Source organism: Lepidochelys olivacea (genome assembly GCF_965140295.1).
Source record: "Lepidochelys olivacea isolate rLepOli2 genome assembly, chromosome: 6".
Taxonomy (NCBI): Eukaryota; Metazoa; Chordata; order Testudines; family Cheloniidae; genus Lepidochelys; species Lepidochelys olivacea.
In genome coordinates this window covers 10,719,381-10,738,110 of record NC_140416.1, presented here as the reverse complement: position 1 = coordinate 10,738,110, position 18,730 = coordinate 10,719,381, and the positions used below count along the sequence as shown (strand labels likewise).

At 51.7% G+C, this 18,730-nt stretch overlaps 1 protein-coding gene across 2 annotated transcripts; it reads right to left on the bottom strand.

The window, feature by feature from the left end:
• Positions 1-2,558: 2,558 nt before the first annotated feature.
• Positions 2,559-9,853, bottom strand: LOC311522370 (acyl-coenzyme A amino acid N-acyltransferase 1-like). 2 transcript variants are annotated; one of them, XM_084631625.1, is made up of 4 exons: positions 9,687-9,853; positions 6,004-6,507; positions 4,046-4,248; positions 2,559-3,507 (listed from the first exon to the last, which is right to left on the bottom strand). In XM_084631625.1, the coding sequence occupies exons 2-4, from the start codon at positions 6,464-6,466 to the stop codon at positions 2,917-2,919; spliced, it is 1,257 nt and encodes a 418-aa protein (XP_084487751.1). In that variant the 5' UTR covers positions 6,467-6,507; positions 9,687-9,853; the 3' UTR covers positions 2,559-2,916. The 2 variants fall into 2 exon arrangements, with proteins under 2 accessions (XP_084487751.1, XP_084487752.1); XM_084631626.1 differs by lacking the exon at positions 9,687-9,853 and adding an exon at positions 7,891-7,910.
• Between the last annotated feature and the right edge of the window lie 8,877 nt (positions 9,854-18,730).

Here is an 18,730-nt window from a genome sequence, read left to right as displayed (position 1 = left end):
CCCCCCCCCCAGCTGTGTCATGCACAGCTCTGTGCCCCGGGAACTGGGTTAAATCCTGGGACTGTACAATCATCAGCCCAGATCCAGGGGCGCATTTAAATGTTAATGGTGCTGTAAGCTGGTCCTCTGACTTTTGCAATTATAACAGAGTCAAGCTTTGTGCTAGCACAAGAGAGGGAGATGAAATTGACCAGACAGACAACCCACAGCCTTGAAGCTGAGGAGCCTATTGTCATTTTGCAAAAGGAGAGAAAAAGTCAGTCAACTTCATGTTGATGAATCAGTTAAATGCTTAAAAAAATTTCTGTCAGAAGAATTAATGTTAACTTCGCGAAGGATATTTGTTTGTGTGGCTTTTCAGGTATGAGGTTTTTTCAACAGGATGATGCCCCTTTAACAAATGCTCCTTTCTAATCAGCCCCAAGGCTCATTAATTTGCTCCCCCCACAGCAGAATAGCTCATCACTGTTTGAGCCTAATCCACCCAGGGGCACGACTGGATGTGAGGAGTAATGTTAGGCGCTACTTAGCAAAGGGTGAAGTGACAACATGTATAGTAAAAAGAAAAGGAGTACTTGTGGCACCTTAGAGAAGTATTCCTTTTTTTTTTGCGAATACAGACTAACACGGCTGTTACTCTGTAACATGTATAGTCTGGTTTCAGAGTAGCAGCCCTGTTAGTCTGTATTCGCAAAAAGAAAAGGAGTATTTAGAGACTAACAAATTTATTTGAGCATAAGCTTTCGTGAGCTACAGCTCACTTCATCGGATGCATTCAGTGGAAAATACAGTGGGGAGATTTATATACACAGAGAACATGAAACAATGGGTGTTACCATACACACTGTAAGGAGAGTGATCACTTAAGATGAGCTAATACCAGCAGGAGAGCGGGGGGGGGGGGGGGAGAGAAAACTTTTTGTAGTGATAATCAGGCCATTTCCCTCAGACGTTCTTGTCAACTGCTGGAAATGACCCACCTTGATTATCACCACAAAAGGTTTTCTCCCCCCTGCTCTCCTACTGGTATTAGCTCGTCTTAAGTGATCGCTCTCCTTACAGTGTGTATAACACCCATTGTTTCGTGTTCTCTGTGTATATAAATCTCCCCACTGTATTTTCCACTGAATGCATCCGATGAAGTGAGCTGTAGCTCACGAAAGCTTATGCTCAAACAAATTTGTTAGTCTCTAAGGTGCCACAAGTACTCCCTTTCTTTTCATGTATAGTCTGTCACCCTTCCATGGTGAAAGCCTGGGCTGGGGCCTTTAAAACACAAGGATTATTCCTCTAATCCTCCTCGATCAGCATCACGCCCAACCTGGAGCACAGTTTGTGTCTTGTGGATTTATGTTGCAGCGAAAGCTCATGGGTTACGGATATGAAGACAATGAGAAAGGCTTCCCCTTTGTACAAGGGAATATGGCCACCTGCAGCCTAGACATTATTCACTGAGTATGACACCCTCCCACCACCTCGGTGCTTGATTGTCTGAGGCTCCATCTCAGCTACAGAGTCCAGATAAGGAACTCAAGCCATGCAGGCTCCTGCTCTTAGCTCTGCAGGGCCCACGTTTAGCTGCAGGAAATGACCAAGACAATTGCCGTTCCCCAGGCTAGCGTGGCACTTAATTCCCACCCCTGAGGATGAGATTGTTTTCTGTAAATTATCATGGCACAACGAGGCGTCTCATTTTAACGTCATTTTCAGTGAATTACCTTGGAAACCAAGCAGCCATGGATGTGCAGTAACTAAGCTTTTCTCTGGGAGCTAAGAGGGGAGGGTGAGAACATCAGAAGATCTAACGTAATATCTGGTGCAATGGCTGCAGTTTAATCCACTTTGAACTTGTTATAACTAAGGCTATGAAGCCCAAGGCAGTGGGGGTACCCAGCTGCTCCTGGCCACCGTGGGTAGCTGGGTCCCCGCAGCTACTGGCTGTTGTGGGTGGACCCTCACAGCTCCCTACAACACCTGCCTGCCACAGGGCGCCGGGTACCCCGCAGCTCCTCACCACCATGGGTGCAGGGGAGCTCCAAATGAGTGAAGGGGGACCCCACAGTTCCTGGCCCATCCCCACAGCTCCCAGCCTCTGGTGGCAGGGGACCCCACAGTTCAGAGTGTGGAGGAGAGGGACCCTGGAGCTCTGAGCCCCCATGGGGGGTGGGGGCCCCCGGAACTCCCAGCCAGGCCTCTGCAGCTGCCTAGCGGCTACCTATTTTGTGATGGATATTTTTAGTAAAAGTCAAGGACAGGTCACGGGCTTCCATTACTTTTTCTTTATTGCCTGTGACCTCTTTGTCATTTTTACTAAAAATATCTGTGAAAAAATCTTAGCCTTAGTTATAACCTAATGGGGGATGGATACCTGTTCCCTTGTATCTAAGCTAATTATCTCCTGCGGATTCCCCTGCCTATAAATGCAGGGCATCCCCTTCTCCCTTTAAAGCAGCGCCCTCTCCTACATAGCCCTCTTTACCAGCTAGATTCCAGTAGCACCTTCAGATTCTGAGTCAGGCCCGTGAGCTGGGCATTGCACACACACTAAGAGCCACTCATTCCATTGACGAGCTTGCTGTATACGTAGACAAGGCAGAAGCATTATCCCCATTTTACAGACAAGGAACAGAGGCTTAGAAAGATTCAGTGACCCACCCATGGTGTCAGCAGCAAGGCTGAGACTTCAGCCCAGGTCTCCCAAATCCAGGGCAGTGCCTTAAGCAGCAGGCCAGCCTGCTTCCTTCCTTGGGCACTCCCCCTTGCACCCCCACACCCACCCCTGGTGCTCCCCTGGAAGCTTCCCACATATTCTTTCTATGTTCTCAGTATTTATTATGTTGATCAGGCTGGGGTGATGGGAGGAGCTTCCCCAGCCTGGCAGGAGGGGGTCCCCCTGGCCCCCCACTCCCTTGGCTGTTACAGGTTGCTGGTGGGTCCAAGACAGCAGTCGAGGAATTTCAGGATCTCCTGCCAGGAATGCTCTTGAGCTTTGGCATGGAGCTCCGGCTCACCCCCCCAGTGCACAGGTCTGGGGCTCCCCCGGATCAGCGAGATGCTGCACAGCGGGGACCCTGGCGGCTCGATCAGGTGCCCAGCCCCGGGGTAGGAAAGCAGGGTATAGTTCTTCTTCCCATGGCTCTTCATCCTCTCTATAGCCATCTCAGCAAACAGCTTGCTGTTAAAATTGCGGTCGTCTTCTCCCACCACGAAGAGCACCTCCCCTTGAGCCTTCTCCACAGGGATGGCGGCAGCCGCGTGGGCTGGGTCCCGGGGATCCCTGAAGACATGGTAGTTGTCCAGGGCCCCCATCTCTGTGATGAGCAGCCGCTCAGGGCAGTAGGGAATGTGCGGGATGTGGACCCCTTTGTAACGGAGTGGCGTGCCGTTCAGGAATCCTGTGCCATTGATCCAGACCGCGGCCACCACCTGCTCTAAGAAGGCAGCCATGGCCAGCGAGACCTCAGCCCCTTTGGACACCCCGATCACTCCGAGGCCTGGGCCTCTCACCTGAAAAACCCATGAGAAGCCACATTGGAACAATCATGCCAACAGCCTGGGAATCTGCAATTTGGAGCCAGCACAGGATGATACCAGGAGGAGCCTGCAGAGGGCGCTGTGACACAGACGAAGATGGAGCCTGCACTAGCCAATCCCACCCTAGCCAGCAAGGGGCACTATGACCCTGGGGCAGGAACCTGCACTGCCCAGCCCCATCCTCCCCAGCAGGGGGCACTGTGATACCATGGAGGGGGAGGAGCCTGCACTGCCCAGCCCTGTCCTCCTTAGCAGGGGGCAATGTGACCCCGCGGCAGGAGCCTGCATTGCCCATCCCCATCCCCTCCAGCGGGGGTGCTGTCACACCAAGGCAGAGGAGGAGCCTGCACTGCCCAGCCCTGTCCTCCCCAGCAGGGGGCACTGTGACACCAGGGAGGGGTGGATCCCATGGGTGAGAGCCATTGCCAGGACATGTCAGATATCTAGGCTGGAGCCTGAAGCCCCTCATCCAGTGGCTGTGAAGGGACCCTAGTGAAGGAGTGGGACATACCTTGGGGTGTTTCAAGAGCAGGTTGGCTGCTTCCTCGAAATACTCCAGGTCCACCTCCGCCAGCACCTGCGGCAGGTCGTCATAGCCAAAGAAAGCCAGCGCCAGCACGGCGAAGCCCCGGCTGGCGAGCAGGCTGGATCGGAATTCAATGAGCCCGCCAGACCCGCCAAACATGTCGATCACCCCCGGAAAGGGGCCCGGCCCTGCAGAGAACGGGGGAGAGAGGCATTGTGGGGAAAGGGAAAAACACAGCAGTTAGTTATGGCGACCCCAGGGCTAAGGGCTTAGCTTAGCCTTAGCAAACTAGGGCTCAGTAGAGAGGGAGGATCACAGGAACAGGAATCTATTTCACTTGTGCAAAAGTCTTCCATTGAACTGGATATCAATGGAAGTTAGAGGCCTAAATACCTTTGTTGATCTGGGCCACTGCCTCTTAAGAAACTCCATATCCCTGTCCTTCATGTGTTGAGACCATGGCCACAGGACTATCGCCAACTCTCACCATTTTATCCTGAGGTCTCGTGAGATTTGCGGATTTTCTTTAATGCTCATGCGGATTTCAGCTTTCTTTCTTTTTTTAAAAAAGTTCCTAGCTCCCATTGTTGGAGAAATATTAAATGTGACCCAAACACGCTCAGGAAGCAGATGGCCCAATAGAAAGAACCCTATATTTATTATTTTTCAAATCTCAAGATTTTTAAACCGATCTGGTGATTTTTGAACACCTGGGATTGGCAATCCTGTACCTCTGTTTTCTCTGAGGGGCCGAGCAATTAGTTTGGAAGTTTTTGTTCTATTTGAACCTCTGAGAATTGTCTCTAAAGAGAATTAACTTCTTGATGAGCCTTGAAGTGGTTATAAGTGGGGAGGGGGGGAGGGCAGGGGAAGATTTTTTTTTTATAATTTCGATAGTATTGATGTTTATTTTTAAGCATTTTTTCTATTTTTATTGATTTACATTTTCACAGTTGTGTAAAAGTTATGGATTTTAAGCATGTTTAAAAAATTTTATCAATCAAAATTTTCACTGTTGTGGAAAATGATGGGGCGGGGTCAGACAATTATTTAATGGCAGCAGATATTGAGATTCAAAAAGTTAAAGCTTTACAACCGTTAAAATACAAACTATCAACATGACATCAGAATATAAAAAGGCACTACCCTTCAATCAAACTAACGATCTCAGCCAGCATTTTTCTTACTTTATCGGCAAATTTGTATTATTATCGATGGAAATAATTATCCGTCAGTTTGTGTGTCTCTGGTGAAATCAATCTTTACCAATAAAAAGCTAAGTGCATTTATAAGCTCCACCTAAACCCAATCTTTGGTCCAGGGAGACCAACAGCCTGTGGTTGCTGCAAGGTTGTGCAGCCGAACTAGCTCGGCTAAAAGCGACAATATACTCCCCCAGCCAGGCCTGAGAAAGGGATGGCCTCCAGCTGATGAGCCTACTGCTTGGGGTCAAGGAGGCTGTTGCAGTGGGACTCCAGACATCTGCCTCAGCAACCGGGAAGGGCTTGTTATTCACTATGGCAGGGAATCAGGGTGATTTAGGAAGAGAACAGGGATGAGTCCGGCTTTGTGCTGAATACAAATGTTCATGTGTCAGTGGGTGGCATTTCTGTGACATCATGGAGGGGAAGGAGCCTGCAGCTGTCCAACCCTGCCCTCTCCAGCAGGGGGTGCTGTGACAGTGAGAAGGAGGACAAGCTGTTGGTCCTGCTGGGACACCAGGGAGGGGGACAGAGTCCACAGTGAGCTTACCTGATGGTCATGCCCTATTGCAGGGAGACTGACCCTTTGGGGTGAGGGGTACAAGAGGAACTTGTATATGCAAACAGGGCAAGACAAGCACCAGAGAGAGGTAGGAAGGGGACGCCAGGCTGGACTGGGAAGGGAGGAGAACAGGGATAAAGGATGCAAAAGGCAGGGATGCGATGAGCCAGTTTCCTCACCAGGAGGCAGGAATAGGGCCCCTCGGACCCGGCCCTCCTTGATTGGGACACGCTCCACTCCGGGGCCCACATACCACCTCTCCACGGTGCAAGTGGCAAGAGGCACCAGCTGGGGTGAGGGAAGGAGCTGGCAGGAGTCAAAGAGGTCGAGCTGGAAGCAAAAGGGGCCGCTCATCACATCCCGTTTCACCAGCCTGTGGAAGAGCTTCTCTGGCTTGAGGAACCAGAAGAGGCCCATGGGCCATACGCCCACGTAGTCACCGCCCTTGGCAGCTGCCCGCTCCAGGTCCACCTCCCCAGCCTCGTCTGCCCGGTAAAAGGCTCGGGCCCGGAACTGGACGCCCCTCTCGTCCGTCAGCGATGACTGCAGGGTCACCAACTGGGTGGGTGCTAGGCCGGAGACATGGATCCTCACCGGCATGTCGACCAGCGATGTCTCAGGCGTGACCCGGAGCTGGATCATGACTGATGGGTGTTGGGCTTGGAACCTGGGAAAGGGGGAGTCTGGGGAGCAGAGTGGGGTGAGGGAAACAGAGGAAAGGAAATGGCGGGACGGACTGTTATCAATGGGAGAAGCTAGGAAAGGTTTGAGGGGGGCAGGGAAAATACCAGCAGCACTAAGCTGTCCCTCCTCTGTCCCCTGGTATCCCTGCCTTCCAGGGGGCAGAAAATGGGGTGCCTGGGCTTGGGGCGGGGAACCGATTGCAAGACCAGAACCTCCCCCGGTGACGCTGGCAGGGAGTAGTTAGAGCTGGCACCCTCACACCCCTGCCCCTAGCTCCCTGACCCGCTCCCCCGATGGCAGACCCCCAAACCCCACAGGGTCTGACTTTCCAAGGCTGGCGCCTTAACAGGAGCTTTGAGTCCAACACTCGGGGATCTAAAAACTGGGCTCCCTGCCCCCACCCCTCCCAAGTCCCTTCAGTGCCCCCACCTCTTCCTCCAGCCCTGGGGCCCCTTGATACCCCCTCCTCTCCCTCCGGCCCCGGGCCCCTCGGCACCCATGTCTCCCCCCCGCCACCAGGGGCCATGCAGGCCCCCAGAGCTAGCCACGGCGCCGCCAGCCGGGCCCTCTGTCATGTGACCCGCCCCCCACGTGACCCTGCAGAGTTCCCCACCTGATGGAGCGTGGCGCTGGGCCGCTCCCCTGCCGCTGTGCATACGGGGATCGCGAGTGAGGCGGGGCGAGGCTGGGCTGTTTCCTGCTCATCCCGCGCTGAGCGGCCGGCGGGGGGCACAGTCCCCAGTGCCCCCTGCCTCCGCTCCGACGGCGACCCTCCTGCGTGGGATGCTTTGAGATGCGCCGCACACGGGTGGGGAATTGCTGCTGCTAGGTGCGGAGCAGGGCAGATGATCTCACGCCTGCTATGGCAGCGTTACCGTCCCCTGAAGCGTCGGGGGCCGGCCGACCCCCCTCGGGCTCCTGGGCTCGGAGGATCCCCTCGCCTCTGATCCAGCCTGGCAGCAGTTCCCGTGCCCCCCTGCCCCGCCCACCCTGGGGCCTGGAGAGCCGAGTGTCGGTCACCGGCAGCCCTGAGGCCACCTTGCTTCTGTCCAAGGGCCCCGTGCCGACCCCGAGCACAGCGCACAGCCCTGGCGCAGCCCGATCTATCTAAGGTACCGACCCGGCTTCCGCTGCTGTCAGGGCCAGTGGTGCAAGGATGTTTGCGCCCTAGGCGAAACTTCCACCTGGCACCCCCCCCCGCCCTGAGGCGCCCCCCCACGGCAGCTCCCCGCCGCCCCCTCTCTGCCCTGAGGCGCCCCCCCCCCACGGCAGCTCCCCGCCCGCGCCCCCTCCGCCCTGAGGCGCCCCTCCCCCCCGCGGCAGCTCCCTGCCGCCCCCTCTCCCCTCGGGGAGGTGTGCAGCAACTCCCTGCCCCAGCTCACCTCTGCTCCGCCTCCTCCCGGAGCAGGCCCCCCCTTCTCCAGCCTCCAAGGCTTGGGGCGCCAATCAGCTGTTTGGCGCTGAAGCCTGGGCGGGAGAGAAGCAGAGCGGGGCGGTGCTCAGGGAGGGAGGCGGAGCAGAGGCGCGGGAGGGAGCGGTTCCCCTGGGCGCCACCCCACCTCCCGTTACTTGCTGCAGGCGGCCCTCCCCGCGGCCCCCTGCCCCCAGCTCAGCTCCGCTCCACCGCCTCCCCAGAGCGCGCTTTTGGCCGCCCCCAACCACTTGGCGCCCTAGGCGACCGCCTAGTTCGCCTAGTGGTTGCACTGGCCCTGATTGCTGTAGTATCTGAGCGCCTCACAGTCTTTATCGTACCATTATCCTCATAATACAGATGGGGAAACTGAGCCACAGCGAGGCTACGTGCTGGATTCACAAAGAGACTTAGGCGTCTAAGTCCCAGATGCTAAAGGTGACCATATTTCCCAATGGGAAAACAGGACAGTGCATGGGGCTGGCCCGAGCCCTCCCCTCCATGGGGCTGGCTCAAGCCACTCACCTGAGCCCCCCCCCACTGCTTGCCCAAGCCCCCTCCCCATGTGGGGGGTCAGGCAGGGCTCGGGCAAGCAGCAACGCACATGTTAGATAGGGTGACAGTATTTCCCAAAGGCTGGGGTTGATGTTGCTGCTTGCTTGAGCCCTGCCTGCCCCCCTCCCAAGCCCTGCCTCCCCCCGTCATGGGGCTGGCATCGCCAGTCACCTGTCCCCCCCCGCCCCCCGCATGTTCCTCTGTACCTCATTTTTTTGACAAAAGTGGGCATTTGTCTCATTTGCTCTTGCCAACTGATCAAGCTTAAAAAAGGGATTGTCACCTGCCCAGCTAAACCCGTAGGTGCCTAAACTCACTCCGCACCTATATTTTTGCAGTACAGGTTTGTTGGGTGCCTCTGTTTCTGCCTTTGAACATTCACACTGCACCCTCCTGCTAGGCTGGAGCCGGTGCCTGGCAGGTGCGTTCTGAGCAACATGTGACTCTAGCCCTAAGTGATTTGCCCCAGGTCCACAGGGAGTCTATGGCAGAGCAGGGATAAAGGGTCTGTCTCTGCTTCACACTGGTGCTGGTCAGGCCAGTACCTTTTGACTGAACTGGGTCTAGATCAGGGCCCACGTGGTCACTGACGCAGCAACTCCATGTGTACCCAACGCACACTGATGCGAATGTAGCCAACATCAGGGATCAAACCTGTCATCATCCCTACCGTAAACCTCATACACACCCCACCTGAGCCAAAGGACCAACTCTGCAGATTGTCACTAAGTAGTCAGCTATCACGGCTGCTAAAGGAGACCCAATTCCCTGTGCTAAGCCAGCATGTCACCCCTCCACCCCCGCTCCGACTCCCACCTTCCTCAGCTCTCTCTCTCTCACCCCCACCACTTCCCCAGAGTCTGAACTCAGAAGACAGGGCAGTACATAGGTGCTGGAATTAGGGGCATAACCACAGTTTGTGGCTGGAAGTATACAGGTTTTACAGTTTGGTTCAATGGCTCTCAGCACCCCCACTATACAAATTGTTCTGGCACCTCTGGAGCCGTAGGGAGGGAAATCTGCTGTGGAGGCCCATGATCCCATCCAAATTCAGCCTGCTCTCTTCCCAGCCCAACTCAAGGGAATGGATGCTCCCCACGGCTTGAAAACTCCAGCCACCAGACAGCTCAGATACCGCTGTGATAGGCTCCAGAAGCTAGGCCAGGGTAAGAGCGTTCCCTGAGCCCAGGAGGAAAATCAAGGTCTTTTTACCAGACAGGAAGGAATGAAGGTGAGCTCCTTGAGTCTGCGGGAAATCTCCAGGGCTCCCACCGAGATGGAGCAGTTTTCAGGGTTCCCCCCTGGTGTGTCTGCAATGGGCCAGAGTTGCAGGAGAGAGAAGGGTGTGAGAGATCCAGGACTTTGCTCTTCATCTGACCCCACAAACCTCTTGTTTTCGCTTTATATCTCCCACCCTCCTGGGATGCCCTTTGTGCTCAATAGTGAAGATAATCATTAACCCGGAGGGACAATCAAAGCTAGAAATATTTCCCTGTCTCAGAGGGCACTGCACCGTGACTGAGGGGCCAATGAACCTCAGACTTGCCCCATTTAACCCCCTCCTATCCCAGCCCTGTGTTCCCCCCAGCTCTGCCAACACCCCTCAATCCCAACCTTTAGCTCCCACTGCTGTTCCAGCCCTGGACTGCCCACTCTCAGCAGTGCCAGTGCCCCTCAATCCTGACCCAGAGCTACCTGCTATCTTAGTGTGGGTTACCTCCCACCCCCCAATCCCTGCTGCCCCTGGGCTTGGCTGCCAATGCCTCTCAATCCCAACTCATAGCCCCTCAGTGCCCCCTGCCATTCCGATCTCATCCTTTCTCTGGCTGTTCAGGGCAGGCTCTGTCTCCCACTAGGAGTGTATTCAGCACCCAGCGTGTTGTGGCATTTAACGGCTACCCTCATCTAAAAATAAAGATGAACTAGGCACCACATTTTCCAAGGTCTGAGGTGCTTACAATTGCAGCCAGGCACCTAGTGGGATTGGCAAAAGCTGCTTGCCCCACGTAACCCCTTGATCCCACCACCAAGGGGTTAGCCTGAGAGCAGTCACACCTGTGCTCCACAGCCAGCCAGCTCCAGGGTGAAGTTCAAGGCCCTAATGGTGGAAAGACCTGGCTACTTCAGAGCCTGCTGCTCTCCCCTGCGCCAGCCTGACCTGAAGCATTTATGACGCAGCGCTCCTCTATTTAATCTCTCTATCCATCCAGGTACTTTATACTGTGCTTATCTCCATGGGATCTGGGACACCATAGGAAGGTAATAAAGTCTGGTGCACTGTCACAGGGCCCTGTCTGTCCCAGTTCCTAGGGCTCATTAGTAGGCAAGAGTTTCCTTACTGAGAGAAAGCAAGGGCAGAGGAGAAGTCTTTGTGTTGCGAGGTAGTGTGGCCTAGCAGACTGAGCACAGGACTGGGCATCAGACCAAGATTCATGCTTCTATTCCCACTGCTACAACTGACCTGCGGTGTGATTTTGGCCAAGGCCCTTGCCTTGTTCCCCAGTTCCCACCTTTCGTCTGTGTAATAATACCTAGTTCTTTATATCGCACACAAAGGTGGTCAGTATCATCATGCCCCTTTTACAGCTGGGAAAAGTGAGGCACAAGGCAGTGAAGTGATTTACCCGAAGTCACCCAACAGGCCAGTGGCAGAGCCAAGAATGGACTCCAGATCTTGAGTCCTAGTCTAGTGAGCTATCCACTAGGCAATACTAGCTTTGCACAGTAGGGACTGTCTCTTGTGTGTACCCTGATCTCAGGCAGGATCTTGATTTAGTGCCGGGTTTACAATGGCTCCAGTGGCTCCATGGAGCCGGGCCCATGCTCAGAAGAGGCCCCAGCCTGCTCCGCTTGCACTGCGCCCCGAGACCCCACTGGCTCCCCTCGCCCACCACTTGCTCCTCTCAGCCTGCCCGCTGGTTAGCCGAGGACTCCGCTCCACCCCCTAGCCCCACCCCCTGCTCCTCTCAGCCCCCCGGCCAGACCCCAGTGCACCTCCGGCTCTGGGCAGTCTCTGCTTCCCACCACCTGTGGGGCCCCACCTGTCCCCCCAGAGCTGAGCTGCCTGGGATTGGTGCAGAAGCCTGTCCAGTCTCAGCCAGGTGTGTGTGGGGTTGGGGGGAAACAGTGTGGTGGGCTTGGCTGGGCCCCTCCAGGCAAGCACATCTTGAGGGACCCTGGCTGGGGCAGGTCCTGGCCTGGCTGATCGCAGCACTCCTGAGGGGCCAGAGCTATTCCCGGCCCTGGGACCAGTCCTGGCTGCGCTGCCAGCTCAGCCCAGCAGACACAGTCACCTCCCAGCAAGGCCAGTGAGTGCAGCCGAGAGGCAGGATGTGGCGGAGTAGGTCTGTGGGGCGTGTGTGGGGGGGTTCTGGGTTGTGAGGGGGCAGGGAAGATCTGTGTGTGTTGGGGCAATAGGAAGTGGGGGTTCTGTGGAGGGTGCTGGGCAGTTGTGGTGGGGCTGTGGGCAGGGGTGGTGTTGTGCAGGGCACTGTGTATTTGTGGGTGGGTCCAGGGGGGCTCTGGCCACAGGGAGTCAGGGGGTGTTGGGTGGGGGAGGCCGTGTGGTGTGGCATGGGCCTGCCCCTGAGGGAAAGGGATACACAGGCAGCACAGGGCCAGGCAGGCCACTGTGCGTCTGGCAACTGCTGGTTTGTAAATAGTGCCCTCGCATTGGGCAGAGCAGAGCCACGCCTGCCATGCCATGCCCCATTGCCTGTAGCTGATCTCCCTGCACCATGCTCCATTGCCTCCTTGGGAGCCCACAAATATGTTTGGAGCCAGGCCCACAAAAGGTTAATCAAACCCTGGCAGCTACTATGCTGACAATGCATCTAGAGCTGCATGAACTGAGAGGGATGATCATCCCGGGCAGGGAGCTCCACAACCACAGCCTGGCTCCTGAGAAAGCCCTGCCTCTAACCCACCAGCCTCTTGTTACAGGCAGCTCCATTGTTCCTGCTGAGCACAGCCGTGGGCCTGGCTTACCTTGAGCACTGAAGGTCAGGGAGAAATCCTGACTCTAGCAAGATCAGTGGCAAAACCCTCACTGACTTTAATAGAGTTGAAGTTTTTACCCCAGCTCTATTACCACAGACTTGATTCACTGCCCACTGCAGAGCCAATGCTGTGCCTGGAGCCAGAGGTGATGCTGGGCTTGGAGCGGCTGCAGGTTGTTCAGCGCTGATGCCCTTGCAAGACTTTTTCTCCAAAACATTCGTTAGTTGCAGAATCCAGCATTAATAGCAAACAAGCCCAGACTCTGAACAACTTCTCTAAACCCCTTCCCAGTTGTTCAGCCTCCACTTCCCTCCCACTCCAGCTGTCCTCCTTTGGCTTAAAGTTCCAATTGTCAACGCTGGCTGGGAGGTGCTGCTTTGATCTCGATGTATGGCTGAGCTTTTAAACTATGCCCAAGTGTCTATAACCTATGAGGGAGACTTTCCTTCCACAATCCATACATCTATATCTACATAAACGCATAATAAACCACTGGTGGATCCACAGCCTGTTCCTGCTAAGCCACAGGGGCTGCCTTAGAGTCTGCAGCAATGGATGCCCCACCTCCTCTGGCCTATGCCTTTTTAGCAGTCTGGACAGTGGCAGTACAGGAAGGGTTAAAGATCCCTGAGTTGGCCCCCAGGGGAACAGGGTATGATAGCTGCATTGCTCAGCCTGATGAGGAAGCAGGGGTGGGGAGACAAGGAACCAGTCTGAATTCCCACATGTGTGAAAATGACTTTTCTTGCAGAGAAACTGGAACTGGATTTCTGCCTCTCAGGCTCAGTGGGAAGACAAACAGAATTTTTAAAATAAAAAGCCAATTTATGTCTTTCTACACCTAGAAGGTAGGCAATTGTCCTGTGGCCCACAGAACCCCTTATTTATCAGCCAGCTGCTCCTATTACCCCTAAAATAGAACTCCAGGCACTCCTACAAGAGTCTGCCTATATTCACAACTTAATCCTCAATTTGTTTGGTTTTGTAAGTTTTTGGTAAGTGGCATGCCCTAGAGGAACTGCCAGGATTTTATCAGGGGGCTTCCCTCCAAATTGTGGAGGATATGGATACCCTTCTGCTCAAAGGATTGACCCTCAGGCAGTAATCCTTCAACAACAAAAATAATCTTTATTTAACACAATATTTCCTAATAAAGTAAATCTAAAACATATTAAGAAAACAGCAAATTAATATATTAAAAGAAATACATTCATATTTTCTTAACAAAGGCATAGAATTCTGTTAGCACAGATGCACATTAAAGTACTCAAAATTTCAATATCCTACAACTGGAAAATAGCTTTAAGTGGTTACATTCTATATGCAGTGGCTAATTACATATAGGATGCTGACAGCAAGTTCTTAAACATTAAACATATATACACAAATATCCAGCTTTATTATCCCATACACACCTATTCACTCAGTTTATTTCTTATTATGGGCTTACTTTCCTGTTGGTTTTCCTTCCCTCTACTCTAGGTCCTTCTGATCTGTCAGACCTAATTTTGTCACTGCTACTTTGCTTCTGCTCTCTGTCTTCTTATGATTTCAACTCTTTTAGTTGAGTTTCTTTTTCTTTTGCTTCTCCCACTCATTCCAACTACTTCCGCTCACACTGAGGCAGACAAACTAACTAAAGCCAGTCAGCTCTCTGCCTTATACAGATTTTAGCTTATTCTGATTGGCTCTCTTTTAAATCCCAATCATTATCAGCCAATCAGCTTCAAGGCCTTCACCTGTCAATCAAAGCTGGACCTGATTGAAAACCTGTGCTCTTAAGGCTGGACCAGTTTGAAGACCTGTATTCTACCTAACTGACCCCTCTCTTCAGGTTTTTGGAGTGACCTTTATTTCACCCCCAACTTGCCTGCTTGCCCTTGGCCAGATCATTCTAAGGCCTCCAGTTTGGTTTTCCCAGCTTTGATTTCTTGCAGCTGCCATAACCGCTTAAAACCATCTTTATTAACTATTTAAAGCCTCATGATTATTAAACAAATTATACATGTATATGTACCTTAACATTATGTTTCACTGTCACCACTCCAATTTCACTAATTCAAACAAGCCCAAATCTCAATTTCTCCCTGCTTCAACTAATGGTAACAGGTCAGCACCTTTAGTTCTGGACAGTGCTTCTAGTGCTGTATTTCCACACAGAATAGGGCAGCCAGAAAAATCTCTTGTATCAGTCCCCTCCTTATTGCATGATATACTTGTTTATCAATCCAACACCTAATTAGTGAGTTCAGTGGATGTTCAGTTTTGTCCAGCATTAGCTCAAGGCTCTCCATGAGACCAAGCAGATATTTCTTCTTGCTGGCACAATATCTTGTCATCCTTGATTCTGCCTCACTAAGGCTGCACACCTTGTGCACCATTATAACTCTTTTAAGACTTGTGGACAGTATATGCTCAGCTGCTTAAATTTCTCTTTGGGCAAGCACACCAAAATATAAGTGTAATTGCCACCAAAACCTGAAACACCAAAATTATTACTAAAGGATGTAGAATAGCATTAAAGAATCCTGTTGCTGTGGGAGACCATTCCAAAAATATCTTCCACCACCTATGTTTAGTATCTTTTTGTATTCGTTCCATAACTTGTTCATCACTAGAGTGGTATGCAATGATTATGACTTTCTGTGTACTTTCCTGAGCTTTCTGTAATTGTTTTTGTAAGTCAGAATGCCTTAATAGCTGTCTAACTAAACTTATATTCATTCCCAATGGTATTGGGTTAATCTTGATATATATCTGAAACTGATCTTTAATGTCTTCACTTTTTCTTTCAGGCAATGAAAAATTAAAATCACACCCTATTATAGTAGTTATATTGCATAGACATTGGTTTTCCTGAGGATCATGTGTTATGATGAACGATTAACTTCAAACCAGTTACACCAACTTCCAGTACATACACATTTCCTATATACACAACTACAGATCCATTAAGTGGAAAAGGATCGAGTGGGTAATGACATCTTCTCTTTTCTGAACTTAAACATATATCATATGGTTGTATAGTATCATAACTGCAAACATATCCAATACCCACACTCTTCCATGCAGGCTTCAAATTCCAGTTTTCCATACAAAGGTTTGTTTCATGCCCCACTGGCTGCATTAAAGCGTCATTAACATTTAATCCTAATGCCAAAATCCATTCTATCACTATATAGGTGGTAATTTGATTTAATTGTACATCATGTGTAAAATTTATCATTTTCTACCAAGAATACAATTTTTGTTCAGAGATAGTAGCATATTTCTACATAATGCTTCTTATTTCTAAAGGCAAAATCCCACTCATTCCATCCCTTATGATGTCCTTTACCACATCATTAGTCCCTGTTTGTGCTTGTACACAAGCTAATGCCATAGATACATTGCTCTGTAATAGCAGTATTACGAACAGTGGAGGTAAGTGATCCACTTCTTGTAGCTTCTCCCATCCAGGGAGCAAACTAGCTATCAGCCGATGGCTAGTGCTTATCTCATTTAAAGTTGTTTTAGGGGGTTTAGGGTCCCTGTTCTGAAGCACTACTAAATCAATTTGTTCTTTCTATTTTTGCTATTGGGGTTGATCGGAATTGTGGCTGCCATACTATCCCCTCCTTGGTTCCTTTCTCAGCCTGTTCATCTGCCTTGCTATTCTACTGAGCTCTTTCAAGGTTTCTCCTATGAGCGTTCACTTCATCCATTAATACTAGTTGCACAGGCGCTGACTCCATGGGTGCTCCGGGGCTGGAGCACGCACAGGGAAAAAAAAAAAATTGCCACTGGCAGGCAAGCTCTCCTCCCCCTCCCCCAACCTCACCGCATCCTCACTTCTCTGCCTACCTCCCAGCACTTCCCACCTAGCTGTTTGGCAACATTAGCACGCTCCGGAAGGGAGGGGGAGGCGGCGGGGTGGGATTTGGGGAAGGAGTTGGAATAGGGGCAGGGAGGGGGAGGAGTTGGGGCAGGGGCTTTGGGGAAGGTGTTGGAATGGGGGCGGGGCGGGGCAGAGGTGGGAAGAGGAGGGGCAGGGGTGGGACTTCATAGAAGGGGTGGAGTGGGGGTGGGGTTGAGGGCAGAGGAGGGGGGTTGAGCACCCATGGGGAAAAAGGGGAAGTCAGCGCCTATGACTAGTTGGCTACCATTATTCAACATATCTATTCCTATTATTCCATTGCCACCCAAATTTATCAGGCCAAATTGTCCTATTCCTCGATTTGTTCCTAACCAAAAAGATATTGGCTAGCTAAATGGCACTTTACTTTCTGTTTCATTAAATCCTTGCAATCTTTTTATTGCTACTGGTGGTCCAAATAAATTCTTTTTACCCGTACCAAAAGTGGCACTTGTGTCTACTAACATATTTTATTTGAATGCTCTGCTATTAATCACCACATAAATTGTGGGTCTTCCACATTCAACCCATTTTAAATGTGCCACTATGTCAGCATGATCGTTTGCTGACAATGGGGAGCTAGGGAGGCGAACCGCCGCCTGTACTTGGTCTTTGGAGCATGGGGGAGCCATAGATTTGCTCATGACTTGCCAATCTCGGAAACAATTCTTTAGTGGGTAGCCTATCAATCTGATCCAGAGGCTCATACTGTAGCAATTTTCTCCAAAGCCAATTTCTGCCCGGATCAGAAATTCTCTTCTTTTATCTTTGCCCTCTTCTTTCCTTGGTTCCCCTTTGTTTATTTTGCTGGTTCCTCTTTTCCTTGTGGCCCATTGTTGGGGAAAGTTATCAGCAGTGCACCTTGAGTTTTTTCTTTGGAGGTGGCCATCCTTTCTGTATTTTACCTACAACTTTTCCTAGACTGTTTAAAGCAGTATATGAATTATTAAACATTACTGCTGTTTTCATTGTTAAACCAAATTGTGACACTAACGTTCCTTCTGATTGTGTTACATCACATGGTACCTTCCCATCCAGAGTCAACTCGGGATTTCCATGCACTAATTTCCAAGTCATACATGACTCTGGTTTTTCTTTTACCCATTGTTTCTCTACAGAATCAGAATCCCCTACTGGGAAGAAAAACTTCACTTCTTTTCAGGTTATTGATATTACTTCCATAAGGAAGTCCAGAAAAAGTTTTCTGAACTCGTATGAGAGCTAACCCTGTTCTTTTCCTCCAATTTTCTGAACACAACTTTCTTAATGCTCACTACAGCACTGCTTTCCAGAGCTGCACTGTTTACTACCTTCATAGCCTGCAGCTCGTCCTATAAGCAAGCTGCTTCCTGTTGGCAATATGCATGGTTAGCCAAAGTCTGCTGGTGTTGAGAGTTCAGAACCACATTTACTGCTTGCCGCCTTTGTGGCCATTTTCCTTTAAACAGCAATCTTGTTCCCTTAATATTTCAAGCCATTGCTGATCACAAGTGCATTACAGCTATTTAATCTTCAGCTCAACCTTTAAACCTTTCTCTTGTAATGTGGAGTTCTCAGTGAATGCTCAGTGAGAGAGGGACTGGTTACCAGCATAGCCGGGCAGAATTCCATGGCTGCTGCCACATCCACCCTTCGCCCACTGGGGAAGCAGCAGCTAAGCCTCAGCGGGCATCCTGCCCCTCTGCTATGGGCTCCACCACCTACTTTTACCATAGTGAACCTGGCCAGGCAGGCTCTTCCACATGGGCCTGTTACTGCAGCAGCTGCAGGACTCACCTTGGGCGATGGATGCAGCAGCTCAGCGGGTTGCTAGGCCTGCTGGTGCAGCGAGGCAACAGGATGCACCACTTGGGCCTGGCAGGGCTGGAGGCAGAAGTCCAGCAGCTGAGGGCTGCCAACTGCAGGTGATAGGCTGATCTATTGCTACAGGAATCGGCCTGGCAGGAGGTATCAATCAAAGGCCCTGTTATCATATACACGTCTGGCCACACCTCTAAGTGTCCCTCATGCCCAGCCTTAATCCTCACTACCAACCCCTTTCACCTCAGGCCCACCTCACCACTCTATCCTTCTTTTTACAGATCTACCCCTCACCGAACTCCATGCTGCCCCCTCCCAGCAATTCACTTTACACACAGGCGCCCCCCTGCTTCCTTATGTGTGGGAGGGGTCTCCGGGACGAGCCTGGGGCAGGGGCTTGGAGGCCAGGAGGCAGCTCTGAACTGGGGCTTGGGGTGCAGGAGGGGGTGTGAGGTGTAGGCTCTGGCCAGAAGGCGCTTACCACAGGTGGCTCCCAGTGGCAATGCAGCGAGGTTAAAGCAGGCTCCCTGCCTGCTCTGGCCCCACACTGCTCCCGGAAGCA